General features: G+C 53.9%; 2 protein-coding genes across 13 annotated transcripts in view; one reads left to right on the forward strand and one right to left on the reverse strand.

Moving 5' to 3' along the window:
• Window positions 1–1,942: 1,942 nt before the first annotated feature.
• LOC136136568 (collagen alpha-1(I) chain-like) lies at window positions 1,943–11,714 on the reverse strand. The gene is made up of 9 exons (XM_065894752.1): window positions 11,321–11,714; window positions 10,950–11,216; window positions 10,213–10,370; window positions 8,104–8,567; window positions 7,466–7,996; window positions 6,314–6,412; window positions 6,100–6,206; window positions 5,886–6,017; window positions 1,943–2,943 (listed from the first exon to the last, which is right to left on the reverse strand). Exons 1-9 carry the CDS (start codon window positions 11,712–11,714, stop codon window positions 1,943–1,945), a joined length of 3,153 nt encoding a protein of 1,050 aa, XP_065750824.1.
• The window catches only part of EBF3 (EBF transcription factor 3), a 114,551-nt gene continuing 98,803 nt past the window's right edge, over window positions 11,713–27,460 (forward strand). For 11 of the 12 annotated variants that reach the window (XM_065894538.1, XM_065894539.1, XM_065894545.1 and 8 more), the window contains exons 1-6: window positions 11,713–11,846; window positions 11,952–12,108; window positions 12,472–12,535; window positions 13,234–13,289; window positions 16,358–16,431; window positions 18,043–18,111. In XM_065894538.1, coding sequence (XP_065750610.1) covers window positions 11,713–11,846; window positions 11,952–12,108; window positions 12,472–12,535; window positions 13,234–13,289; window positions 16,358–16,431; window positions 18,043–18,111 — 554 coding nt within the window. The remainder of the gene's footprint in view (window positions 11,847–11,951; window positions 12,109–12,471; window positions 12,536–13,233; window positions 13,290–16,357; window positions 16,432–18,042; window positions 18,112–27,460) is intronic. The other variant, XM_065894544.1, reaches the window with a different exon arrangement.

Raw genomic sequence — 27,460 nt, forward strand, 5'->3', positions numbered from 1 at the left:
CGTATCCAGTAAGCGAGGCACAGAGAAAGTCAATGGCTTCTACTCAAGGATACCTCTGTGCCGATACTGGTGTGTAAAAATGAGGCCATGGGGGGCTTCCTCTCGACGGCTGAGCTCTCTTGAGTTTCTCTCCCATAAAAATGACAGGTTTGCTCCAAGCACCCCATCAGATCATGTCATTTCCCTCACGCACCCACCAGACCTACACCATTCCTCTCCCAGGCCCCTGACCCCTGAATCACTACCTACGTGGCTAAATGTTCTCCATCCATTCCTCATTCATGTATATATATATTCGTATATATGTACATATATATATATATGTGTATACACACATATATATCTCCCTTGAGGACCTACCAAGGGTGAGCCCAGGCTCCTTAGTCGAGCGGCGGCTCAGGAAGAGAGGTGCCACAGAGCAGTGGGCACCTGCAGGGCAGCAGAGGCTCACGGGCACATTCGGAGGAGCCCTGGCGACAGCGGCCTTTGGGGGACGGGAGCAGGCAAGACTGTAGGGCGTGGTGTGGAAACTTGGGGTTAAACAGCAAGAAGGAAGGTTGGACAGCAAAGGGTCACCAAGCCATCACTAGAGGATGGAACCCCTCCCTTCAGCGCCCCCCTGTCAGCACCCCACCCCCGTCATTCCACAGCCGACCTCACCAAACCGAGCAGAGGCAGTTTCAAGGCTCCATGCATGCAAAGTGACCTCAAGAGGAACCCCCCACCCCGCGCTTCCCCCTTTGCCTCTGAAGGCACACGTGGCTGCACCTTGTAAGGACCAGAGCTCTGGAGTCCAGCGCTGGGGCTGGAGTCGCAGCCTCCTGGCACTGTGACCAGGACACGTCCTCCGTCTTTTCTGTGCATGTGCCTATCTTGGGGTGCTGGCACATAACATCCAATACGTGTGAGCTGCTTTTAAAAACATGGGTAATTTTATGTCCTAAACTACTGCATACTGCTTAAATAGTTTCATGCTGGCTCACATTAAAAATGATTCCCAAGTGAAGGTGACAAGGGGGAAATATTCGTTATTTAGTTCTTTTCTTACATTAAGCTATCATAATAAAGTACATTTCTGGGTTGCATTCTCCAGAGTGCCTTTTACTAAATAAATGGCCAAAAATAACTTTCTCCTTCCGGTAAGATTTCATGATTCAGCACATTCAACTTTCACTGTAAAAAGGCTGAAATAAAGAGTACAAAACAAGTCTAGGAGCCAGAAACGGGGGAGAAAAACCAAGAAGGTGGAGGGTGAGGGTCACGTTTCAACACACTGGTGTTTTCTGAAACAAACCTTGGTGATACGAAAGTTGTATTTGTTTAGGTATCTGCATCGAACTTAGGTTTTAAGAAAGCATGTAGATAAGAATCGGTAGGAGATAGCCCCAGGCTTTCGTCAAAGGGAGGTATTAGAAAACTGAGCAGACGGGGTAGGGAGGGCAGGCCCGGTCAGGGTAGGGAGGGCAGGCCCGGTCAGCTCCCGCCAGGCCCAGCGTCAGTCAGAGGGTGCGGGATGCCAGAGCTCCTGACGCCCTTTCTTTCCTACAGAGCAGCTCCAGATGCTTATGGCAAAGGTTCCACATCTGCTCATTTGCCAGGTGACACCAAAGGCAGGGGTAGCGTGGTCAGGGCTGCCTGGCCTCGGTCTCCAAGAGCTGAGGAGGCGCGTGAGCTGACGACGCCCCGAGCGCAGAGCTCCGCTTGGAGCGGGCCAGGTGGCTAAAGCCACCTGCAAACAAATTCTCAGGGGAGAATCCTGGTCCCTCTCCTGTTTGTGGCAGATCTCTTCCCTCCCCCATTTCACTGAGACCTCCGGGCGAAGAGTGTTTCTCACTAGCTTAGTAGCATCTAGTCTCCAAGGAAGCGGCCCCCTCCCCAACATTACCAGAAAGGCGCGGGGCATCTTCAGCTTGCGAGGGTGCACGGATCCACACCGACGGCTTCAGGCCTCCCGGGCTTGGGACCCCCTTCCGGACAGGTGTACCGGCCGTGCTGTCCCGTCCCGTCCGGGGCCTGGCGCGCTGTCTTGTCCAAAGCAGGTTGCGAACGCCCTCAGGCCCTCAGAGGAACGAGCGTGGCTCAGGTCCTGGCAAAAGGGCCTCCCCACGGAGAACCCCGCGTCCGGCCAGGGGATGCCCCGCAAGTCCTCCCCCGCCCGCGGCCAGCGCGGGGTGCAGCTGCGGCCCTGGGGCACGGCGGCGGGCAGGCTGCCGGGCGCCCGCGGGTACCTTCTCGCCCGCCCACCCACCGCGCCCACAGCGCCCACCGCGCCCACAGCGCCCACAGCGCCCACCGCGCCGCCGCCTCCCGCGGTGGAAGACGGCGCGGCGCGTGCGCACTGGTGCGCTCGCGGCCCGGCCCGTGGGCTCTCCAGGGAGGGCGGGAGGTGGGAAGGTGGGCAGGCGCCGGGCAGCACACCCTCCCGGCCCAAATCCTGCGCCGCTGTCACCTCGCGGCCAGGGCGCCCCGCGACTCCCGTCGAATGAGCGGCGCAGGTAAGCGCGTGGTGGCTGCTCGCGATCCCGTCGGCGGGGTGGTCCCCGCCCCGGCCCGCGGCCCACCGGAGGCCACGGGCCCTCAAAGTTGAACTTCGCGCGTCGCGGGTCGGGCGCTGGGCGGAGTGGTTGGGGGGGGGGCCGGGCTGCGCGCACTGAGGGGTCCCCGAGCCGGGGTGCGCTCTCCTCGCCTGCGGGAGCGCGGGTCGGGGCTTGGGGACGCGGGAGCCCGGGACCGTGGGCGGCACTTCGGGCCTGGCCTCGCAGTGAACTTTTGCGCCGGGCCCTGGCAGCGTCTTGGCGGCTGGCGAGCACGCCTGGGCGGCCGCGCGGGCTCCGGGTGGCCTCTCCTCGAGGCCTTCCTGGCTGGGCTGCTGAGAGGTGAGCGCGTGCAGAGCGCCCTCGGCGCGGGGGAGGCGCGCACGGGCGCGGGCGGAGATTGGGGGTTCTGGGATTTAGTGGAACGACCCGGGATTTTTCAATCCCCGCCCCTCCCCCCAATACAAAGTGAGATCCCTGGAGGGCAGGAGGGAGGGCTCGAAACGCTGAGGTGCCTGGACGAGAACGCAGGAAGCAATTAAAACTCCTCCTTTCGGATTAACAACCAAAAATTGATCGATGTGTCAGGAATACCGCTGATTTATGAAAGGTGCTTATTTCTCTGGTCTGGAGGATTTTATGTTCTCCAGGTGAAACCGAGTTCACCCAGCTCCAGCGCGGATTGATGTTTTAATAAAAATAAATAAAGGCGAAAAGCTCGCCAGGTCTTTGGGGACATCAAGTCTCAAATCGCAGAGTTGGACTAACAAATTGCATTATCTTTACATTTCATGTCTTTTAACCGTGTGCCCCAAAATTGCAAGCAGGAGAGCGCCTTCATTTCGAAAGTTTTAATACAGCGCTTAAAAGTTCGACTATCTAGCAATCAGTGTTTCGTAAGCAAAATGGCACGGGGAGGGCCTTGCAATTGTGGTAAGTGGCAGGCGTCGCTGTGCGGACGCGGGGTGAGCGCGGGCGGCGGCTGCGGGAGGAGGAGCGGGTTCCGGAAGGGGAGAGGGAGGAGGCGGCGGCGCCCGGAGCAGCGCGGCGCCCGTAGATGGCGCCCTGGTCCCACGCTAGGCTCCGGAGCTGCGCTCCGCCGGGCTGCGCGCGGGCGGGGGAGCTGGCGGGGGCGCGGGGCGGGCGCCGAGCTCGAGGCTCCGCACCGGCAGTGGGCCTGGACCAGGGCCGCACGGCTCAGCGGGAAAAATATTAAGCGTATTGTTGGCATTTTTAATTTAAGGCCGGGGCAGTGTTGCGGGGCGGATGGGGGTCAGTGAGTCTGGGATGTCCGTGGGAGCCTAGGGGCTCCCCGGGAGAGACCCCAACTGGCTGCGGCCCCCTGGTGGTGACCGCGCAGCTCCAGTGCCGGCTCTCCGGGCGCTCGGCCCAGGCGGGGCACTGGGGTGCAGATACGCCTGGGTGCGGGCGAGGGTCGGCCGTGCGTCGGCAAGGACACCAAGTTCAAAGCTGCGCACCGATCACTCCCGAGGGCGGCCGGGACTGCCCAGAGGCCGCCCGCACCCCGCGCGGGATGCGCCGCCCGAGCCCGCTCCGCCGCCGTGGCAGCCTGTGCACTGCGCTTTGCAATGTAAATTTCAGCGGGACAAATTGCTTATTAATAGTCTAGAAGGGAAGCGGGTTTCTTTCTTTCTTCTTTTCTTTATCTGTTTTTATTTCTGCATGGCCCCCAGCTATGCCCTGGGCAGCCTCGCCGCCCAGCAGTTTTCTCTTCATTTCAATATCCTAAAGAAAATGCAAATTTCCAGTGTGGCCTTTTTAAAAAGTTAAATTAGCAACAGCTTTAAGTGACTCCATTAGTATGGAAAACATACACATTTTTAATGTGAGAATAGCTTCCTTTTAACGGGGCTCATTCTGGACTGTAAATTTAGCAGACCCCCGCATTGGTAAAGAATCAAGTCGCGGCTAAACGTGTCGCCAGAGGCGCACCCCCGGTGTGGCCTGCGCCGGGCTTCCCAGGAGAGGCCGTCCCGACGCCGCGTGCCGCTGGACCCCCGTCCGCTGGCTCGGATCCCTTAGAAGTCGGGAGAATGTGGCGAAAGGATTTGTGCAAGAGGGAAAGGAGGAGGGCTTGACACATTTCTGTCCAAGGGCAGTGTGCTCTCCCTTCCCTCCCAGCCTCGTCCTCCCGGTCCCCGCAGCTGAGATAATTACGCGAGCGGACTGACCGGGCCCGGCCGCGGTCACCCACCTCCCCACCTTTGCGCAGGAGAAGGGATGTGTACACGCTCCGTTAAGGTGTGGCCAAGGAGTGGGCGAAGGTGGCGGCAGAGGAGGGCGTCAGTCCCGTGCCATCCCGTTCACCTCCACCCCTTGGCTCTCTACCACCCCAACTCCTTTGCCCGGGTTGGCAAACCCGTGCTTCAAACCAGAATCTCACTGGCAAACTTTTGCGCTCCGTTGGCTTCCACAGGAGGTTGTTCAGTTCCATCATGGGATCTGGCTCTCCCCCTCCTTTACCTTTAAGCCAGTGGCAGGGCACTCCATCCCCGTCCAGGAAAGAGTTAAGATTTATGGTGTACTGGAGAGGTCTTGTTAGGATGTAATCTGCATTTTTAAACTACTGCGTAATAAAAAGTGAGAAGTTTTGAGACACCTTTCTTGATTATACCTCTGGCGATACTTTAGGTTTTGCATTTAATTTGCATTTTGTTCTTAGTGAATATTGAAGTCTTGAGTGGAGGATTGAATTTTATTAGGACATCTGGACTGACAATATCAAATCAGACACCAGTGTCCCAAAGCATGCTAAAATTTCAGAGTTAATTAGAACGCAGTGTGTTTAATTAAAGCCAATTATAATATTTGAAATTATCTGATCGATCCGTGTTTCTACAGTTTGGGTGTGATTAGGTGTTGATTGGCGTACTTCGCGCGCCGTTCCATGTAGAAGCTACTCTGGGGAAAGTTTGCTTTGTAAACTGGCGGGGGCGGGCGTGCGCGCGCGGAACCCGCGTCCGGGGCGCCGGCTCAGGCTCAGCCTGCCCGACTGCCTTGGGGCGCCGCTGAACGCAGCTCGGGAAATCCCAGCTCGTTGCGAAACCACTGTGCCTTTTCGGATCCGAGGGACCCCGCCACGCTTCAGCTGTCTTTCCCAGCACCGGTGCGCCTTCCGAGCTTGTTGCGGAGAGGCAACCTTTAAGGTTGCAAGGTGCACTGGGAGAAGCCCGGCTGGCAGAAGGCGAGTGTTTGATTTTGGATTCTCGCTCTGGCTGAAGAGCTCCCAAGGCTGACTCAGAATATGCGGTTAGACAAAGTAACTGAAAGGACCAGAGAAAAGTTAGGACAAGGAGACAGTAATTAACTGTTTCCTTTCTAATTTCGCACGCTGCAGGAGCCGAGGTGCGCCCCGGCATTTTCGGCCCCGCTTGGAGCTAGGTTTTCCAAGGAGACGGTCGAGCGCGTTCCGGTGGCGTCCGCTGCCCCCCACAGGGCCGGGCACTTGGAGCGCGCGCTTCTCTCCAACAAGAGCGTGAGCGCGGTGTCCGCCGCCTGGGCCTTGTTCCCGGTGCCCGGCTCGGCCTGACTCTTGCAAACATACGTGAGCGGCAATTAGGACCGGGCGGCGGGTGGACGTTTCTTCGCGCTCCTGAGGTCACGGGGTCAGCGAGGCCTAGGTGCGGCCGACGCGCAGAAGCCGCGGCCCAGCTGGTGAAGCCGGGCGGGGAGCCGCGGCGGCCACCTGCCCGGGGGTGGGTGGGAGCCTGGGCGGCTCGGCTCTCGGCTGCGCTGCGGCGGCACTCCGCTCTACTCACCCCAGGAGGCGCTGTTTATCAAACTTGGCCGCCTTGGCAGGAGGCGCCTGCACGTTCTCACTTGGAGAATTGAGCCCTTTTCGGTACTCAGGGGTGGGCCTACAGAGTGACCGGTGTTGAGGGGGGGGTGGGCGGCGGTGCAGAGAACAGGGGTCTGAGACCCTTCGGTGCTCTCTTTTTAGCCGTGAATCCAGCCAGGCCTCCCGCCTTCCAGCGCAGGGGAGAGGAGCCCGTAGAAGCGCCCCGTGTGTCCAGGGCGAGATGCCCAGTTGATTGCCTCTGAGGGCAGGCGGGACGCGCGTCCCGGCTTGGATTCCGTCGCCACAGGCCTCCTGAGGGCCCCGCAGCTTCCGTCTCTGTATTGAGAGGGCGAAGGCGCGTTCTCTGGGCCTGGAAAACTCCCCAGACTCTGGCCCGGCCCCCTTGGTACGCAGCTTAACAGGTTGGGGTGGCCTGAGTGCGGAGCCCTGGCTTCCCCGGTCTCCCCAGGCCCACGGGCGAGCGTGCCCCCGCGGCGCAAGGCAAAGCCCGGGCGCGCTCAGTGGCCGCGTCACTGACCCCCGAGGGGCAGGGTTTGCGAGTGCCTGGCTGTTCCACCCCACCCCGCAGTTCACGGGACTTTCTAGGTGCGCCCTCCCGGGATTACTCTATTCTCCGGCTCCCCCAGCCCCTGCGACCTAATTCTCTCCGGGGCCCAAGGTCAGTCTGGCCCTCCGCTTTCGGGTTCTTTTCCCGAGCCGTGCCTGTGCGCGGCGCCGGGCCCAGACTCGGGGCCGGAGCCGGGCTGGAGGCCGGGTCACCGGCGCTGTCTGAGCGTGACCCCCGGGCGCGGAGGACGTGGGGCGGGCCGCGCCTGCAACTCAGCACTGGCGGCGGGAAAGCGAACCGCTGGCCTTCAGCGCGTTGGCTCCCACCCTTTCCCGAGGGCTCTGAGGGACATGGCCGCGCAGCCTGGGCCTGAGGACACTGGCGCTACGAGGGAGCCGCACCCGGCCGCGCTCGCGCACCCCGGATGCCTCCTGGGGATTGGCTTCCAGGAACCCCCGGCCCGGGCTTCTCAACGCCGGAAATGCAGTTTATTACTCTTCGGAAGGCTGGGAGAGAGGGCGGCTGGCTCCCGGGGCTCGGCCGCGGGCAGGAAGGGGCATTCACAGAGTGCTCTGGGCGTTGGGCCGGCGCTGACGCCGCGGCCGGCCTTGCGTCCTGGGACCCCAACTTGGCCGAAGTTTCTGGATGGCTCGGAGGCCGGCACCAGCCCGACTCCCGCTCTCCAGGCCTCGCACCACGCGGCAGTGGAGGACCCGTGACTGGGAGGCGCGAGGGGGAAGTTCAACGCCTGGCGCGCGCGGAGCAGCCCTCCCCTCCTCCCGTGGGTGGGTAGTGGGCGCGGGCGGGGGGCTTGGTGCGCGCGGCGGCCTGGACACTGCGCGGCCGGCAGGGAGGCCGGGCTGGGCCTGGGCGCGGGCGCTGCGCGTTTGTACCGCCCGGCCCAGCCTCGGGTGGTGCCGCAGGTCAGTGGCCAAGCGCGGCCGCGGCCCTGCGCCCTGCACGCCGCTCCCCGAGCGGGGCTCCAGGGGCTGCGGGCGCTGTCTCTTTAAGGTCACTGCCTGCTCCGGCACGACGTGGGGAGGACAGCTGGGCACTGGCCATCTGACTGACTCCGGCGTGACATCTGGGAGCCCACTGGTGTGTGGCACGCGAAGCGCTTGATGCCGCTATTTAAATGCAAATGCGAGGGGGCTCATTGAAGCCTCTCCCCGTAAATCCGCACAAAAGGAATACTTCCCAACCTCCGAGGGGGAGGAGGAGGAGGCAGTGGCGCGAGGGCCACCCGTGCAAATCGCGTTGAGCGCGGCGCCCTGAGCTGTCGTCGCCGCCGTCGCGGCCCGCGAGGTTTCCAGCGAAGGTCAGGCCCCGCCCGGCCCGGCCCCTGGGCGTCTGTCTGGCCCCTGGGAGCGGTCTGTGCGCGGAGGCTGGACCAGCGGTCGCGGCGGGCCTGCTCAACTTCCAAAGAGTCAGCCGGCGCCCGCCCCCCCTCGGCTTTCCCCGCCTGGGTACTGGGCTCCCCTAGATCCCCGGAGAGCGAGAGGGGCGGGGGCAGGACTCCTGCTAGAGGCGGCGGGCGCGGGGATGCGCTCCCAGCATCTCTCTGCACATCCAGGAATTGACCTGCGGCCCCCTCCGCCGTCCCCGGCCTGGGCGCTGGGCCCCTCGCTCCTATCCGCTGCTGCTCCCGCCCCGTCAAGGGGAAAATCTGGGGTGGGGTGAGGTGTGGGGGCTGAGGGGCTGCCCTGCCAGGCCGCTCCCCAGCAGGCCCGTGTGGAGACCCTGCCCGGCTGGCGAGTCCTTGTGCCCGCAGCTCGGAGCCAGCAGTGGAGTGACAAAAAAGATAAAGTTGGTGAATGATAAAGACCGTATTTTCCACGCTTTGGGTGCGGGACCAGATGATCTAGAAAATGAGCTGAAATGGATTCAGCCTCCGAGCCTGTTGTGAGAGCAGCTGATTCCCCCATTTCGGGCCAGATGGCTGCTGAACACAGATTTGCATTCATTTTCGCTTAATATCATCCAAAATAGTGGGGCAGCTGCATTTGTTGTCAAAAAGGTTTAAAACCCCTTTTCTTTCTGGGGCAGGATCGTTACCTTATGTGATGGGCTTATAGAACTTTTTTTCCCTCTTTAGTCAACAGTATCAGATTTAGAAGGATTTGTTTTAAAACCTTCTAATTTGGTAATCAGATTTAAATCGCCTTGGCGCGTGTAATCTGAATTAAAGATACTGTAAATGATTTTAAGCATGATACTTTCGTTAGAGCAAGGAAGGGGGTACCTCCAGCGTGGGCTGGGCATTTTAGGAAGTGTGCTACAAAGGGAACATTGTTTCCCCTTTCCAACTTCATCTTTTCCGAAAAGGCACTTTGCATAATCTGACAATAACGCTTGCCTGGTCGCTCGCCTTGCGGTGAGCCCCAGAAGCAGCTAAATACGCAGAGACAAAGCGGTTTCTCAACCCGACCCTCCACCGTTGACTAACTTTATTTTGCGTTGTCTCTCCACGAGGAAAGTGTTCCCTCTTCCACTGGGTCGGCTGTGGGTGGAAAGCACTGGGCTTATTAGGAATACAGAAATTTTCATTTAATTTATCGTGAATAGTTTTCATACACTTTGATTTAAGGTTATTAACATTCTATAGACAGTGGCATCTTTAATATGTGGCGATCGCTTCTAAAGACTAATCTCATTACCCTCAAATAGTCATAAAATATGATTTTATTATACTTACGTATTTAATTAGACGGCCGGCACCGGAATGGATTTTGAGATGGGACTGGCGCAACAGCTGTGATAATTCACTTATCTTTGGCAATAGTCATTAACCCCCAACACCAGCAAAATAGATTGCTTTCCAGCACTGCTTTTTTTTCTCACCCCTTCCAAGAGGCTTGGGGGGTCCCCAGATAACGTAAATCGGACTTTGATTTTCCCGATTAATTAAAATATTAACGCACACACACTGCCAATTCATGAAAGAAAAAAAAAGAGTGCTGCCCCAGACCGGGCGTGAAGAGGCTGTCCTGCGACAACACTGCACCTTGAAACCTGTTTTTTAAATTTTCTGTTTGTTTTAATCAAAAGGGCCTGAATTCTCTCGGCAGGGAAGTGCCGGGACAGCTCCTGGCCGTCCCCTGGGCCTCCGCTCCGTGTCGCGCAGACGTCCTTTGGGCGGGCAGTGCGCCTGGGCGCCGAGTCCCGGCTGCCTGCAGGAGCTCGGCCGCCGGGCCCACGCGCTACCCACACCCAGCTGCCCTCCAGATTCCTGGAAACCAGGTCTGGAAGCCGCGCGCCGCGCGCCGCGCGCTCACTCGGGCTCAGCGGCACCGAGGGCAGGACCCGGGCGCCCGCAGCGTCTGCTCGGCTTTTAGAGCGGCTGGCGCCGGGGAGGTCTGGTCATCGCGCAGGGCGCGCAGCCGGACACCCGGCTCGGGGTCTCCGCAGAGGCCGGGCGCGCTTCCTGTCCACCCAGAGAGCCCGGAACCGCCTTTGTCACTCGCCGCGCCTAAGGACAGGCCGGGGGACGGGGTCTCCCGTGGCCACCGGGAAAGAGAGAGAGCATCTGGCAGAGTCTGCCTCCGACGTGGGTCCCCAGCCCGACACTCGGTGGCCTCCGCCGGGGCGGAAAGCACGCGCGCCCAGAAAGGCCCAGACGGGGGCAGACCGGCCCCCCCAGCCGCTTTAGGTCTGCTTAGAAAACAGGCTGAGCTGCGCGCCCCGCCTTGGCCGGGGAGCCCTGCTCCCCGCCCCCACCTCGCCCCCAGGTCCCAGCCCCCAGCCCCCAGTCCGTTGCTTGCCCCTCCAGCTCCCTTCCTGCGGCCTGCCTGCTTCTACCACTTTTCCCTTTGGGCCATCCCAGGGCGACCTGCGGCCCCTTGCATTTAGTGCCAGCATTTGGGCAACTGGGGGCGCCCCGGCATTTTACCCCCTGCTCCCCACGGTGTTTTGACTGTGTGGCTGATTTCGGGAGGAGGTATTAAGGGGCCAGGCTGCAGTTGTGCACTGGTTGTTTGTTTCATTTCAAGACTTATTTGGGCGAGTAGTAACTTCCTTGGCTGCGGGTGGGCGCGAGGAGCCGCGGCGCGTGGCTGGGGGCTGCGGCGGCGCTCGGTGGCGCTCGGCGGCGCTCGGCGGCGCTCGGCGGCGGCAGGGCTCGCTGGGCTCGCGGGGCTCGGGCCGGCTCGCGGCGCCGTCAGGCAGTCAGTCGGAGAGCGCGGCGGCGGCGGCGGCGAGGGGCGCGGCGAGGGGCGGCCGCTCCCATATATGGCGCAGGCGCCGCCCCCCGACGTCACCCTCTGACAGCGCCGCTCCCGGGGGCTTCGAGTTTTGGCTCCCGGGAAAGGGTCCATTCCTCGGGGAGAGAGGGCTGAGTTTTGTGCGCCTCCATCCGCTGCGCGCGCCGCTCCAGGCCCCGCCGCGCCCCGCCTGCGCCCGGGACTGCGCCGCGGCACTCACTGCCCCGTTTATTTGTCTTTGGAGCAGGCGGGCCGCGCCAGAAGCGGGCGATCCCGCAGTGTCCTGCAGCCGCGGACGCCGCCTGGCTAGGATGACACCACGTTGAGCGCGCCTGCAAAACAACAACAAAAACCGCCGCCGCCGCGGCCACCGCGTCCTGCTCCGCCGAAGCGCCGCCGGTGTAGCCGCCTCCGCGCCCCCGGCCGTCCGGAGCGCCCGGCCGCCGGTGTATGTCGCGCCTGCCCGGGACGGGCTGAAGCCGGCGGCGGGCCGGACCGCAGGCGCCGAGCAGGGCCAGCGCGGCCAGGGCAGCCGCCTGCCGCCGAGCCCCGAGCGCCGCTGCTCGCGGAAGCGCTTTCGGCCGGGAGCTGCGGCCGCCGCCACCAGTTTTCATGTTTGGGATTCAGGAGAATATTCCGCGCGGGGGGACGACCATGAAGGAGGAGCCGCTGGGCAGCGGCATGAACCCGGTGCGCTCGTGGATGCACACGGCGGGGGTGGTGGACGCCAACACGGCCGCCCAGAGGTACGTACCGGCCGCCCCCGCGCGCCCCGGCCCCGGCCCCGCCGGGTCCCCGCAGCCGGCCGGCGCCGCGCTCCTCACCGGGCCGCTGTCTCTTTCCTCCCGCAGCGGCGTGGGGCTGGCGCGGGCGCACTTCGAGAAGCAGCCGCCTTCCAACCTCCGGAAATCCAATTTCTTCCACTTCGTGCTGGCGCTCTACGACAGGCAGGGGCAGCCGGTGGAGATTGAAAGGACTGCTTTTGTGGACTTTGTGGAGAAAGAGAAAGTAAGTGCAAACATACAGTCACACTCTCCATCTTTCTAGAAGTGGGAGGCAGGCGGTGCCCAAGCGCGGTGGCCCCGAGTGCCCCCTCGGCGGCGGGGACCGCTCTGCGAGGCGCCCCCCGCCGCCGCCACGTGCGGCCGCCCGGGCCAGCCGAGGGCTGGGCAACTTCTCTGCGCCCCCGGACTTACTCCGGGCGAGGAGAACGCTGGCCTTCCAGCAGGAAAGTGACATCACCGCGCTGCTCCGAGCTAGGAATCCTGCCATGCGTGAGGCCAAGGGGCCTCGGTCGTGGAGGGGGACCGAGTGCGGTGGCCGCGCCGGACACCGATCGCACTAAATGCAATTATTTATCGTTACTTTCAGGAGCCCAACAACGAGAAAACCAACAACGGCATCCACTATAAACTCCAGTTGCTGTACAGCAACGGTAAGTGGCGGCGGCCGCTCCTGCCTTCCCGCCCCGCCGGGCTCGCTCTCCCTTTCCGCGATGGCTAAAGGACATAAAGATTTTGAGATTAAAATGACATGGATGTAAACACGAAATCTTCTCATGGCATAGAAGGAAAACAAAACATAAACGATCAATAAGTCGATGGCACTTCACATGATTAACCGGTCGGGCTCGAAGCAGAAAGTAAAAAGGGGATCGATACGGGGCGCCAGCAGAACATCGCTTTTAAGTGACTTTTTTCAATTTTGCAAATTAATGTTAATTATTGAAACGGGGGTAGCTCTGTACACTGAGCACAACTTACTTCCTGTGCACTGAGATTTAAAAAAAATCCTCGAGAGACATTAGAAAGAGTTCAGACTCTCACTTAGTTTCCATTTCGTGCTGTTTTCAAAAATAAAGCAGCACATGGCCCACCCGGAGCAGCGACCAGGCCTGCTCTCAGCCAGGCACATTTCTTGCACCTTTAAATGCAAACTCTAAGAGTATTGAGGTTCTTAATTAAGAAAAGAAAAAATTTAAATGAGAAGTGATTGGGGTTCTTTCCTGCCTTTGAAAGGGCATGCCTAACTTTTGCTGCATCATGGAGGTGGCAGTCCCGGGTTACCGACTTCCTGTGCCCCCGTGTGCCCTTGCTAAAATCCTGATGAGAATCTGTCCCTGTTTCTTCGCAGGAGTCAGAACGGAGCAGGATCTGTATGTTCGCCTCATAGATTCAATGACCAAACAGGTGAGAAAGTTTAAGCCTCGACACTAGTTTTCAGTGCTCAGCTGGGGCTGCCCTGGGGTTTCAGAGACTAGGGGACTGACAAATGGATCTGGTGTATTTGTTTTTCATTTAGTTTCCTCGACACGCTAATGAGAACTCCATATTTATTGGAATAAATGGAGTGATTGGTAAAATAGTTTATGTTGTCATTAGAACAGGACATAGATGCTTTATTAAATGGCTTGTGATTGAAATCAAATTCTGTCTTAATTAATTATGGTAATTAATATTTGACAAAATTCTCAGGGTCTCCCCCCTTGTAAAATTTTAAACGTTTCTCTCTCTGCTTGGAATCATTTCATTGATTTTTTTTTTTTTCTATAACAAAGACAACTAACTCCTTTCCAGAGCCCATTGGGTTGGACTTGATTAGCTCATTTTTTCCCTCCTCTCCAGTGTGATGGTCTAGTAACACGAGACGTTTATTTGGATTTAAAAGTTAAATGTGTTGGGGTGAGAAGTCACCTTGTTCTCCTCTAGTCCATCTTCACCTCTCAGCCCCCCATCTCCATAATTCAAACTCCGAGCTCCAGGGGTCACCCAAACCCGTCCATTGCTCTGGGGGTAGCTTCTCCTCCCTTTCCACCCTCTGTCATACCTTGTAAATAACATAATTACCAGCAGTTCCTTATTAAATTATTTAACCTGTCTTGGTCAACTTTTCCGATGATAACTATTGGCTATCAGTCGTGTGATTAAGTGCAGAAGAGTGCTTCACTGCTTTTTGACATTGTGCAGTCTCTGGCTGGTTTTGTGTTGGGTGCGACGTTGTTGTTTAGTTGTTTTAAGGATTTTCCCCCCATTTTCTTCAAGTAGTGTTGGGGGAGGGGCAAATCCCACGCCTAAGTGAAATCCACTGTGCACAGATTGATTTAAAATATACTTCCAAACTGAGCTTCACGCTTAGAAATGAAAGTAGTGTCTTCAGTTTTGATGCTAACTTGAAGAATTGTGAGCGAAGTAAAAAGGAACTCTTTCTGCTTCTTGCAACCCAGCACGCATGCTTCCCACTCTCTGCACGGCAATTGGTTTTCGGATTTTACTTCCCCTTTAAAAAGTTTGTCCTTACCTAGGCAACAAGCGTGTTAGATTTTAATGTCTGCAGTGGTAAAACACTATGGTTTTCTCTTAGAGTAAAACAGATCTGACAGGTAAACTACGGTCTTTCTGACAAAGACGGAGGCGGCGTGCCCTTCGGTAATTATTTCACTGGGATTCAGGGAAGCCTCTGGAACTCGGGAGGCGCGTTGACAGGGTGCTTTTATTTCCTTTGTATATAAGGGCTAAATGTTTTCGGAAATCGCTGTAGTCTAACGAAGAGGTTGATGCAGGCAGCGCTGAGTTTCTGCATAGAGAAGGAGGAGGTTTCCGTTTTAAGTGCACTTTTATTGTTCATTTTTCCCTGTACCTTTACAGTATAAACGGGGCTGAGAATAAAGGCATTTAATCTCCTCTCACTGACGGAGATGGGGGGGGTGGGGAAGGAAAGAAATAGCCCAGTAACTGATCAAAGAGTCAATGGCGCTGAACCGACAGTTTATGGATTTCTGTTTGTGCTACAAAATAAAAAATAAATCAAATATAAATACGGGGATCCATCCGAGGACAAGCAGCGTTCTCAGAAGTGCTGGTGCCCGCCGCGGCCACGCGCCCTGAGCCCCAGGCGGCCCGTTGGCTTGGGGTGACACCCATCACTTCTGTGGTTCCGAGTGGGTCGGGAAGGAGGCAGTGGGAGAGGGGCTCGAGGGAACCCTTCCCTCTGCCCAGAGGGCGGCCCCGGGCTTTCCCGAGAAAGGGCTTTGTCCGCCTGGAAGTGGAGGAAAGTGTCAGAAGTGCCCGAGGAGGTTGGAAGTAATTTCCAGATAATTTTCGGGGGGGAGGGCGGGAACTGGAGAGGAGACTCCCCTCCCCGTTCCGTGGAATTTTCTGCGGGGGAACTTGCGGCTCCCGGCCCCCGCCCCTGCCCCTCCCCCAGTGGCCTTTTCCCTTTTTTTTTTTCTTTCTTTTTTGGCGAGGCCGGCGGTGGGGCAGGCGCGGGCGGCCCCCCGGCCCGGGTTCCCGGCTGCGGAGCCGGGCTGAGCGCGGTCGTGTGCGCACCTAGGGCCTCGCACCATCTGGCGGAGCCTCTGCTCAAAACCCACCAGAGCGTGTGCGCAGACACTGCCTTTTTACCCGAGAAAAATCATTGTTAGCAGTTTCAAAATAAACACCAGATTGGCCATTAGCACTTTCTTCCCAAATATCATCCGGCGAGGAGCACGTGGCCGCGCGGGCCCGGGCGCCCCGGGGCCCCCAGCGCTCCTGCTGGGCGCCCACCAGGCCCGGCCCCGCGCGGCCACGTGCGGTTGCTGCGCCCCGGCCCCGGGACCGCCCGCCGCGTGCGGATCCCGGCCGTGGCCGGGCGCTCAAGGCGGCCCCGCGGGCTCGGGGCGGCGGCGGGGCCCGGGCGGACGACCCACGCAGGCGCCTGGGCTTGGAAAGCGGGGAGCTGCCGGGCGCCCGACTTGCCCGAGCCCGGGGAGCGCGCGGGGCAGGGCGGGCGCGGCCCTCGACACCAGGCAAACTGCTGCCCGGGCGGCTCTTCTCCGCTTCTTTACTCTTACTTAGCGCGTTCTGATCGGCCTTTTGCAACACGCCGATCGCAACTCGGTGTAGACAATAGCCCGAGGACGCGGCCCGGCGGCGGCGGCGGCGGCGGCGGCGGCGGCGCGGGCAGCAAGGGGGCCGGGAGCAGCGCGCCCTCGCTCCCTGCGCCGGTGCCTCGGCCTCCCTCTCCCGGCCCTCGCCCCGGCCCGAGCGCGGCAGCCGTCCTCCCGAGCAGAAGGCCCCGCGCAGGCCCGGCGGGCGCCCAGGAGAGGAGGCCGCCTTGGCCTAGCCAGGCTCCGGGTGACCCCGCCAGGACGGTGGCCCCGGACGCCTCCCGTCGCCCGCTGTGCACCTGCCGCCCGCGAGGCCCGCAGCGCCCGGGGCGACTGGGCGCCACAGCCGCGGGCGCCGCGTAACCCCGCCTCTGCTTGTCCCCCGCGCAGGCCATCGTCTACGAGGGCCAGGACAAGAACCCGGAGATGTGCCGCGTGCTGCTGACCCACGAGATCATGTGCAGGTGAGCGGCGGGCGCGGGCGGACGGCGGCGGGGGCGCGGGGCGGCCTCGGCGCCAGCTGCGTCTACAAAGGACGCCGCGTCCAGGCGCCATCACCCCGCCCAACTTCGGGAAGGGCATCGATTGAAATGTAATCGGCCCGCGGCCGCACGCCGGCCACCGAGGAGCCCGGTCTCATTTCCCCCCGAGTGATGACGATCAACGCGACCGGCTGCTCAGCAGAGCGGATTAATATGTTGGCCGTGTCGCTGCTGTGTAGTCAAAAAGGAAAGCAGGTCCTGGGTGATGCATCTGTCCGCGATGCCGGCGGAATCATTTTACTACTTGCCTCTCAAGCACTCGCATCCTGAGATACACAATTGTCTGTTATTGATAAAAAGGAAACTCGTTTAACTTATTATGGAGCTCGTGTATGTGAGAATTGGATTGTGATTCTGTCAGGTAACCTCTTCCCCAGAGCAGCGATGCATCGTTCATATTGTTAGATAGCTTGTACGTTACTTGAGATCTCTGTCAGAAGAGCAATTTCCCACCTGTTTTTTTTTTCTAACTACCACAAGAGTTTCACCCCTACATGGCAAATAAAAATGCATCATTGACTTTGTATGTGCGGCATGTGAAGTATAGTTGCAAGGGCTAATAAGGACCTGCTTTGCAGGCTTGCAGGCTACAGTTGCAGGCCGCAGACTCCGAGGGGCATACTTTGCCTAGCTGCGATGCCTATTGCCTAAATGCCATTTCTGAGCAGACATATTGTTACAGCACTAATATACAAAAGCTGACTTTTTCTCATATCAGGTAATAAATATAAATTACAACCAATAAAGTGGAATTTCTTTATTATCCACTTCTGCATGTACTGCAATTAACATAGAAAGCGCACAGATGTGATTTAAGCTCTAAGTGGAAGACTGTAGACTTTCTTTAATCACTTTAGCTGTCAGCTTTAAAAGGCTTTATATACTTTGCCTACCATATGGTGTTAATTTAGCTAATTTAGACATGTAACCATTATACAAGTATGCTTTTTTAAAATGCAAGAAGCATAACATTTTTGTTTCATTTCTGCTTTAATTAAAGTTTCAATAACGGAGTTAAGGTAGGCTTAAAGAAGGAACAATAGAAGTTTCTGATAGATTGATGCACGCTTTTGTGGTTATAATTAATAAATGCCCCAAAGAAATATTGGTTGAAGGTGGCATCTTGCATCTTTTCCAGAAATAACAGCTTGACAATTAGAGGTAAACAAAAGCTGAAGCTGTGAAAAGTTATTCCCAAGCCTCCTGCTTCCCCTTCTCCTCAGTTCATTGCAAAGACAAACACCGACAACGTTTTCCATATTTTAGTATCACAATTTATATAGTAGCTCCGTTACCCTCCTAGTATTAACAGATCTGCTCAACTCTGCTCCTTCCGGTAGAAAGTTACATCCCAAGTTGAGCCGCAGAGCACGTGAATGCGCTGGGTTTAAACGTGCCAACCGCTTTGGTAGGATAACTTATTTTCATGACTCCGACCGCTTTTACTGTCAGACTTCAAAAAAAAGAAAATTACAAGCTGGGCATGAAAGGATGAAAGGTGTGTTAAAACCACTGTTTACTATTACTCCACAGCCGGTGCTGTGATAAGAAAAGCTGTGGCAATAGAAACGAAACACCCTCAGACCCTGTGATCATTGACAGGTAAGGATGACTTCGTTATTTTTCAAAACAAAACCGCAGCCGCAACCAAACCCGTGGCCTGGCTTGGGTTCCAGTTGCTTCTTGTTTTTGAGTCTGGTGTTGAGCTCATCTCGTGCCTCGCACCATTTGTTGTCGGCGTGTGTTATCATGCACAGGTGGGTTGACTTGGAAACCTGGTGGCTCGCTCTGTGGGGATTCGGTAATTGCTTGCGAGTTGTCAAGGGAAGCAGTTTCATCTGCCACTGCTCTCACTGAGGAGCACTTTATGCCTAGAGACTTTCTGGCTTTAAACCCAGAGATATGTCATAAAATGCTTTTTGCTAATTTGTTAACAAGTATTTCATTTTTGCATTATTTTTATCTCGGATGATAGCCGAAGTCAAGACTTGGGTGGTGTTCCTGTTGTAATTGTTGCCCAGTGTTAGAATGAATTTAATCTGCTCTCAATTAGTTGCAAAATGTCTCCTAATTTTTTTCCAATTGTGGCTGTCGTTTTATGTCAAGTAGCAAATATGTAACCAACAAACCAAAGTTGTTATAATTGAAACTAATTACACCTGCTGGTTACATTTTCCAACATTAATTTCCATAACTAGATTAGCTGTATGCATTCTTTACATTTGCTGCTCTTCGTCTTGCTATTTATCATCTTCCTTGGGCAACGCGGCATCCTTTTAAGATCCTAATCATTAGTCCTAATAGCGCGAACGTGCGTTTGGCATTGCTTTAGGGGAAACAACAAAAACACCACCACCCTCCTCTCCCAGCACTCACCCACACCGCTGGGGTTTCAGTGACCTGGGGGACAGGAGGATTTCTTTCTTCCCCACAATGGGTAACAGCAAAAGGCCCAGTGTGTGATTGACTGCAGAATTTGAAATTGGTACCCAAGTTGAATAAATGTTAGATGTGTACATATGACACCAGTTTTGTGAAGCAGAGGTTCAGACTGTTTTGAAGAGGGGTTGAATTTCAGCAGCTTTCATTACAAAGTTATCTTTTGATCATGAACTTTGCTGTCCAGTGTCTGAAAAATTAAACCCGGAAAACTCTATGAGTTAAGCCTGAAGAAATATGCGCCACCAGTGGAGAGCAATGCTAATGTTTAACTAGCTGGAATAGCTGTTTGCTTAGTGGAGAATGTTCGGTATCTGACAGAAGGGACAGCTCTCTTATTAGTAATCAAATAGGGTTGACCAGTTGTGGCCGTCACTCAGGCAATTGAGAACAAGTTCAACACTGTATAGGACTCGAACTACAAAAATCAATATAATTATATTTGTCTTTAGTGTTGTGGCCGTGGAAATTATACGGCCTTGGAGTGTTGTCTTGTAACTGAATTTATTTTTTTGAACGGCTAAAAGTGTTTGAGCAGCTATTGGAATCTTGTCTGACTGTGAGATGCTTGAAAAGGCAGTGCACGTGTGCTCCTAATACGGGATGGTAAAGTGTTTCATCTTTTGAGTTGTCTTCAATTTGTGCTATTTATACATTTAAAAAGATGACTTGTTTTTAAATCGTGACGGTTTTTAGCATGGCACAAGTAATGAAGTAGCCGTGTTGAGTCAACTAACGTTTTAGATGCGCTGTGTTACCTTCAGAATCACTTTTGGTTTGTGTGACATTCAATCAGTTACTGACTGTTGATACTGAATAACTTTTAGTACTGTTATTTCATCACATGATGGGAAACATCTTCCTTAGATATGCAGAAATGTACTCTTCAGTTCTTGTCTGAGTGAATGTTCTCTTATGTTTGGTTAATTAAAATATGTGCTGAGACGACTGATACCTCTCTAACCCAAGAGAAATATGTGATCATTTGATATTCTAGAAGCATGAGAGGAGGTGAAAAATGTAAAAACATTTGGTTAATGGGTTTACCAAGTTTATTTGAATAAGGAGGATTGCAGCTCCATTTACGCTAGGCATAAATGCTTTGGAGGTCTTAATTATTGATGAAAAATCTGCTCTGCTTCTAAATTCAAAGATATGACAATTTTATAGGAATTTTAATCACCTTCCATGCTAGGGATTTTAAGGTAAGGATAGCTTTATGTGATGACAAATAGAATGTACATTTTTAGCATTCTTAAGAGAGCTGTCACTTATCATGACAAATACTATTTGCGTTTTGTTGCTTGATGTAAATCTTTGTGAAATGACTGCAGTAGTATTGGCACAATCTCCAGTTTAAGGCATGTTTCTGGGGGAAAAAAATGAAGAGTTTAGTGTTCACTAGGGCAAGTTGTGTTAATCAGAGAAAGAAAAATACCGATAGGAGGGGAATATCTTCAGTGATGGAGTCTTTCGCAGCTGAGATGTGTTTCAGTTTCATAATGATAATCATTTCTGTGGCGTGTGTGTTGCCTCCTAAAATTAGTTGCTTACGTTGAGTTTCTAGCCCGTGTTTCCTCTTGAGTATTGCAGAATAAAACATCCCATCAAATCGGTGAGTTGGTCTACGGGTCCCCATCAGCAATGTCATCACTTGGTTAGTTGGCTTAAAAAAGAATTATATACAATGTGCTTTGCCGGCTCCTTGTGGCCTTTGGATACATTTAGCAGGTTCTGACCAGATAAGGCATATTTGTCCTGAGGATATAAACCAATAATTCCAAGCTGAATTGAGATCAATGGGCCCACATTTGTTCTAACCCACACCGAGCCTCTTCTGGCACGCTGAGACTGCTTTTCTGTGTTATGAGAGCAGAGCGGTAGGCTCCCTGCTCTGGCAGGGAAATCGCATTCTATAGACTCCAATGCCTTAAGTCAATTAATTACACAATTCAGTTTAGTTATCTTTCAGAAGCATTAAATACTCACGAACAGCATGGAAGACCCCTCTGTAAAAAAGAGGGGGGAAAAGTGAGAACATTTTGCATTACAAAACCGTTATAATTTACGGTGAAGGTTTCACTTACGTTAACTGTTTTCTTCTTGATGAAACAGTGCCTTTTTTATAGCTTCACAAATATAATTATTCTGTGGCATATTTAGAATAATATAACTAACGGGGTAAAGGAGAAACATAGCACTGTAAAGGAAAAATCGTGGTCGGTAAAGGGATGCTGCAGAAACAAGCATCTATGGTAGATGGTGGTGAGATGCGGAGAGCCAGATGCAGGGAGGGGGAAGGCGTGTGTGTGTGTGTGTGTGTGTGCTTGCACACCCACGCACACCCCACATGTATGTACGTGTGTGTACACCCATGCACACACCCACATACATGTATATATGTGTGTGTACACCCTCATGCATGCATACCCATGTTTATGTATATATGTGTGTGTACACACACACACACACACACACATGAATTTTTAGGGTATTGCTGAAAAGGACGGGAGTATCATTTTCCTCATGGAATAATGTTTTCTGGGAAAACACAAAAGCAGATGGTCTTCATTAGGAACACCCATTGTCCACATATCCCAACTATGAACAGATAAATCTCTCCTGTTTCACCCGTACATTCCAAGGGCTGTAAATGATTACAGGATGTTGGTGTAGCTGCTAAACCAAAGCCACACTCTGCCTCTCGCCCACCTCCCTTGCCATCCTGGTGTTTCCCGGGCCTCGGGAAGTGCCCAGGAGGGTCCACGTTCTTACCTCCCCTTCCGTGCTGGCCCTCAGTGGACCAGAGGTGCAGGTCCAACTGTTGCAAAGTGGAAAGGCCGGTCGGGGAGGTGGCAGGAGCCGGGTGGTGTGACCGTCCAGAGGGGCCGGGTCACACACTGTGTGCTCCGGGCCGTGCCGGGGGCGTGCTCGGCAGGGCGGTTCCAGATGGCCCCGCCTCAGGCGCCCTACTTGCTGGCATCTCTGTGGCAGGCAGTGCCCCCTCCCCAGTAAATCTGGCGTGGGTCTATAGAGTTTGGGAGACTTATCATTCCAAGTCTGTCCTACTTTCCTGTCTGGAAGCCAGACATCTGTTTATCCCATTTTCTTTCATACAGAGTTTGGAATAGCTTTAGTTTGGGGGGGAGGAGGGGGTTTTGTCATATTTAACAGCTGTTACAAAATTTCAACCCTGTGGGCTCTGAAAATACTTTTCAGCTGACCTCAGATTTTTTATACATAATTGACATTGGGTTGTAGAAAAATATTATTGACTTAACCTCTCATTGTCTGCGATTTCACATGGTCTTGAGTCAGAAGAGCTAACTGTCCACAGTTTTAACTCCCCCTCCATCCACCAGCCCTCCAGAGCCTTCCTTTGATTCATTTACGAGTTTTAAGTTTACACCTTTAAAGTGATTGCAGAACGGTAGCCGAAGGCCGATTGGAGATTTTCTTTCTTTCTTTCTTTCTCTCTCTCTCTCTCTCTTTTTTTTTTTAGCCAACAGTGTTTCCTTTCACTTCCTGTCACAAAGGTCAAAGAGAGCCGACCTTTGCTGGCAGTCCTCCTCACTGAATTATTCATGGCATTGACTTTTTGTCAGCACACACAGTTGTGCTCTGGGACATTTTATTCATTTTCCTCATTTAAAGCGCCTTTCTGCACCTGTTCAAGTATTAATATCATGTAATTTGGGCCTAATGCCGATCTTGCTGAACACTCATTATATTTTTTATTAGCTATATTTCCAAACGATTATGTATGATTATTACCAAGCCTTACAAACAGCACCGGGTTATTCCCTAGCCCCTTACATCTTCTTGTCAGGTTGTTTTCAGAAGCGGGGAGGATAAACATTTGACCAGTCCCAATGTTTTTATTCCTTCTCCCTCTCCAAGCAGAGAACTTCAGGCTCCCTCCCTCATGGCTTTGCACGAGCGTGATTAAATCCAACTCCGAGGGAGCTGTACAAATGCCAGCATTTATAAGGTCAACGCTTTTGTTAAAAATGCTATGTAAATGAGGATCTGCAAAAAGGGACATTAAATAAAATGAAATTCATTGTCTTCTTTAATGTCATTTACATTTTGGCTAAGCCCCGGCCTGTCAGGGAGGATTTTAAAAATAATTTTAATTACACATCATTTAGGGATCCAAGGTTTTCTCTTCAGTAGCATTTGGATAACCTGCACAACGGAGACTGTTTATTAACTTCTTAAACGACAACTTGTCATTTCATCTGCATAACGCGATGAAAGCAGTATAGTTTGGTGTTAATTTCTCCTTCTCGGCTTTCTGAAAGAGGTGAATATAATTACCAGCCAACAGGCCTGGGATCCCCGAGTCTTACTCTGGGTGTTGGCTGTGTGTTTGAGACGCTCTTTGCTTCAGGATCTGTTTTAATACATCGGGGCTTCAGCGAAGGGAAAATATTAGCTAGAAATTTGGCAACGTGAAAGCACACTTTGGATGAATGGACGTGGCTACAAAGAATCTGATTTTGCCTGGCACTGGCCCCATTTGGCTTCTCCGTGCTCAGGTGTGAATGGCTGTTTTATTCCCTGGCACGCCAGCGGAGAGAGGCAAAAAGTTCAGCCTACTCATTCATCCTTTAAACATTTTTTTCCCCATAAACTTCTGAAAATAAACAGAAAAGGAAGAGCCGCATTATTGAGCCACAATGACGTGCTTTCATTTCAAGGGGGAGACACCAGAAACAGTCCCCACTTTGTATATTTTCTCCCTGGAAGCCCCAGAATTAGAGAGTTGACATCACACACGCTAAGTCTGAGGCTGCCCGCCACTGCACCCCGTGCAGTCGCCGGTCACGGCCGTACAGAGCCACCGTCAGGCCCAGCGCCTGCATCTCTGGTCTAGGCCCGGGAGGCCTGCAGAGATTTACGGCCGCCTGGCCCGGCTGAGGACTCCACGGCCAGGCCCGTCGAAGGACGGGTTTTAGAACCAGCCGCACACCCATCATGACTTCCGGAACGCTCGGAAACAGCTCTGATGCTCGTCCGCCCGTGCAAGGGAGAAGCCTCCTCGGAGCTGCCGTGCACGGGAGCCCGGGAGCAGTATGCCGCTGGGTAGGCACATGCAGGGGGGTGAGGGGAGGGGCCGAACGCAGGGCTGTCAGAAGCTATAGTCCGGGAGGTATGTTGACGCAAGCCATCCCGCGCCTCTGCGGCAGCCTTATCAGGTGAAAAGCAAAGATATTGCCAGTGCCTGTAATTGTGTTAGGATGGCTTGGATGAATTGGATTACCTTATGGAAAGCCGTCCAAACTCTGGGTTCTGTTACGCATGCTTACAGGAAGCAAATAATTACTCTCTGTGCACCAGAAGATAATTGGGGCTGGCCAGAGGCCTTCTCGAGCCGCCGAAGAGCGGGAGAAGCTGGCCTCGTCAGAGCACTTGGAGGCACACCAGGAGGACGGGGACCCTGGCTGCAGAGCGGTGGTGCACGTGGACGGTGTCATTTTCGGTTATTTTCAAAGATGGTGAATAATTTATCAGAATTCAAACTAACGGTGGCAACGGGAGTACCGTTGCAGGAGATAAAAATCCCCAGCTCTAATGATGGAAATTGTCGTTGCAGACAGGAAGTGATTGACAGGTCGGGGTACAGGAAGTGAAAACTCAAGGAGCTTAACCTGTACTTGGCAAAGCTTCTGGAGCTCACACTCGGGGAAAATGAAAACCATTCACTCCGTCAGCTTTGCCAGAACACAAGCTCCTCTTGTTTGTTTATCTTCAGAGCAAATCTCCCAAAAATGTTTGTGGTCAAAACTCTATATAGTGAGACATTATGCTGGTATTATTAGTGCTTTAAAATAAAAATATGGCTGTAATTTAGAAAAATAAGCAGAGGAATTTTATGTGTTCTGGGTTTTCTTGGTTGTATTTTATAAGCTTCTTAGACTTGGGGGTAACTAGCGTTCATTAGATTGTAGAAGCTTGAGAAAACCGTTTTCAGAACTGTTGCTTCAGAGAGGTCAGTGATATCTGCCAACATAATAAATGCTATGAAGTTGCAAACAATTCCATGAAGAGCACTGCGGGGGGGCGGGGAGGGGGGGAGGGGTGGTAATAGGGAAGCTCTTATTTTGGTTGTTTCTGAATCACTCATTTCCCCTTCCCTTTAAAAACAAAACAAATGAAAAATATCCCTCTGTAATTCCTTCGCTGGAAGTTGCTCAGCTAGAAAATGCTCAAAATGCACGCTGGCCCGCGGTGCCAGAGTGGATGGAGCGCATCCTCTGAGCACAGCGGCGGGGGGAGCGCCTGGCTTTCCCAGTAATTCACTAGGAAATGAGTTTAACATGTACGGAAAGGAAGGGGCTCCAGCGGTGTTGTTGTAGGACCCAGAGCCCAGGCCCCGCTGGCGGAAGGAGCCGGCTCCAGAGGGTCTCTGCTGGCCGGGAGCGGAGTGCTAGCTCACACATCTGGGGAGGGGCCAAGCGCTCGCCCAGACAGGCAGCTCCGGCCGCGCCCCTCCCCTCCCCGCCTCCCCGGTCGCCTGTATTTTCCCGTTCCCTCTCTCTCAGCAGAAGGCAGTTGGGGGCAGGGTGCCATGTTAAAGGAAGACAAAAACTTGGGCAGTGCTTAAGGCCCTAAAAACGGGTGGCGTCGTGACGCCGCATTTCCAAAGGGCGGAAAGACCAGCCTTGACCGTCGAAGCCCGCCATCCGAGGAGAGGGTTTCAGCAGTGGTGTCGGACAAAGCCGCACGACCTCACCCTTGCTGGGGGTTTTCACTGAACTAGAAAGCTTCTGCAGAAATGGCCAGTCTGGACGTGATGGAGGGGCTGAGCACGGGGCCGGAGCCACCTGAGGGTGACATCTGTGCAGCACAAGCGTGGGATTCGATTACGGGCGCGCGGACAGCCCGCTCCCCAGGGCGTGCACGCGGGGGCAGTGCAGCCAGGCCACCCCGACTCTGGGCTGGCACAGGGCCTGCGCAGAAGGCCCAAGGGGGCAGGGCGCCCCCTTTTAGTTTAAATTAACACCCTGCAAAGCCACTTGGCAGGGGGAGGGGTCGGAGTGCGCCCCTCCAGTCCTGTCGAGGAGGGGGTTCCTCCTGAGTTTTCTACGACCTTCAGCGTCAGGGGGCGTGGCCTGCAGGCGCTGTTCCGACAGGCTCATGCCGGTATCCTTTCCAAGGTGTCATGGCTGGGGACCGCATGTCCAGGCCCCGTAGAATGACATCTCATGGCCAGGAGGAAAGCCTGGGAGACACAGGCGGGTGCCGGGGGCGGGTGGTCATCGGGCAGGGACACTGAAGCCACACCTGCCCCAGTAACAGTCCACCCCAACCTGGCATTTCTTCCTCTCCATCTGATGTAGATTCCGAAGTGCTCTGACAGTATTTTTAGAAAAATTAATAGACTATTTTTGAGAGCAGCTTTAGGTTTACAGAAACTCGAGCAGAAATTAGAGTCCCCATATTAACACCCCCTCCTTTTCCCTCTTGGTACCATCTTGCATCGGTGAGGTGCCTTGCTACAATGGGTGAGCCAACGTTGATACCTTGTAATTAACTGGAGTCCATACTTTACGTTAGGGTTTACTCTGGGTGTTGTATATTCTGTGAGTTTTGACAAATGTATGGTGACATGTATCTGCCATTATAGTGTCCTACAGAATAGTTTCTTTCCCGGCCCTAAAAATCCTCTGTGCCCTGGCTCTGCATCCCTCCCTTCCCCTACCCTGTGGCAACCACTGATCTTTTTACTGTGTCCATAGTTTTACCTTTTCCAGAAAGTCATATGGTTGGAATCGCACAGTATGTAGCCTTTTCAGACTGGCTTCTTTTATTTAGAAATACACATTCAGGTTTCCTCTGTGTGTTTTTGTGGCCTCATAGCCAGTGTAATACTTTCTGGATTTCTTTTTTTTTTTTCTTCTTAAAGGTTTCTGGACAATATTTTTCCTTTCATTTAATGTCCTGGCGTTTTTTTGTGATAAACTCGTATACTCCTGAGCTTATGGAAGTACATAGTGATGTTTAGATGTCGTTTGTGGGGTTCTTGAGATTTCGGAAGTTTACGTGTCCCACCCCATTAAAAAAAAAAAAAGCAGTTGACTCCTTTGCAAAGCAATGAAAACTTTTAAACTTTTCACCAAGAACTTATTTAAGTGGCATGACTCAGTTTTGCTTATTTTCAGGTTTTTTCCCCCTAAATAATACTTTTCGGGGATATTTAAATAGCGTAGGCCATAAAAGGAGAATGATTAAATTATTGGGAAGGCAGATGGGCATAAAAACGGAATGAATTCGGCATCGAGTGTAGTTGTTGGCTTTTTTGGTTTAATAGATTAGACTACAAATTTTCCTAATTGCCAAACAAAATGTTAGGCCAGCTTTAGCCATTGCTGACAGTAAAACACAACATAAAACCTGCTGAGAGTTATATGTGGTATTTAATACGAGACAGAGTACTGCAAGGGTTTTTATGGTTAAGTATGAATTCACACCCACAGCATTTGTTTCACATTTAGGAAAGGTTTGT

This window comes from Phocoena phocoena, chromosome 16, assembly GCF_963924675.1.
Source record: "Phocoena phocoena chromosome 16, mPhoPho1.1, whole genome shotgun sequence".
NCBI classification, from domain to species: Eukaryota; Metazoa; Chordata; class Mammalia; order Artiodactyla; family Phocoenidae; genus Phocoena; species Phocoena phocoena.

What these genes read in the sequence shown, in the direction of transcription:
- LOC136136568 (XM_065894752.1), bottom strand. Translation starts at nt 11,714, where the DNA reads ATGAAAACTGGTGGCGGCGGCCGCAGCTCCCGGCCGAAAGCGCTTCCG. An exon ending in AAGCCGAGCAGACGCTGCGG is followed by an intron (nt 8,568 to 10,212) that starts GCGCCCGGGTCC and finishes ACCCCACCCCAG; the next exon opens with ATTTTCCCCTTGACGGGGCG. An exon ending in CCTCCTCCTCCCCCTCGGAG is followed by an intron (nt 7,997 to 8,103) that starts GTTGGGAAGTAT and finishes GCCACACACCAG; the next exon opens with TGGGCTCCCAGATGTCACGC.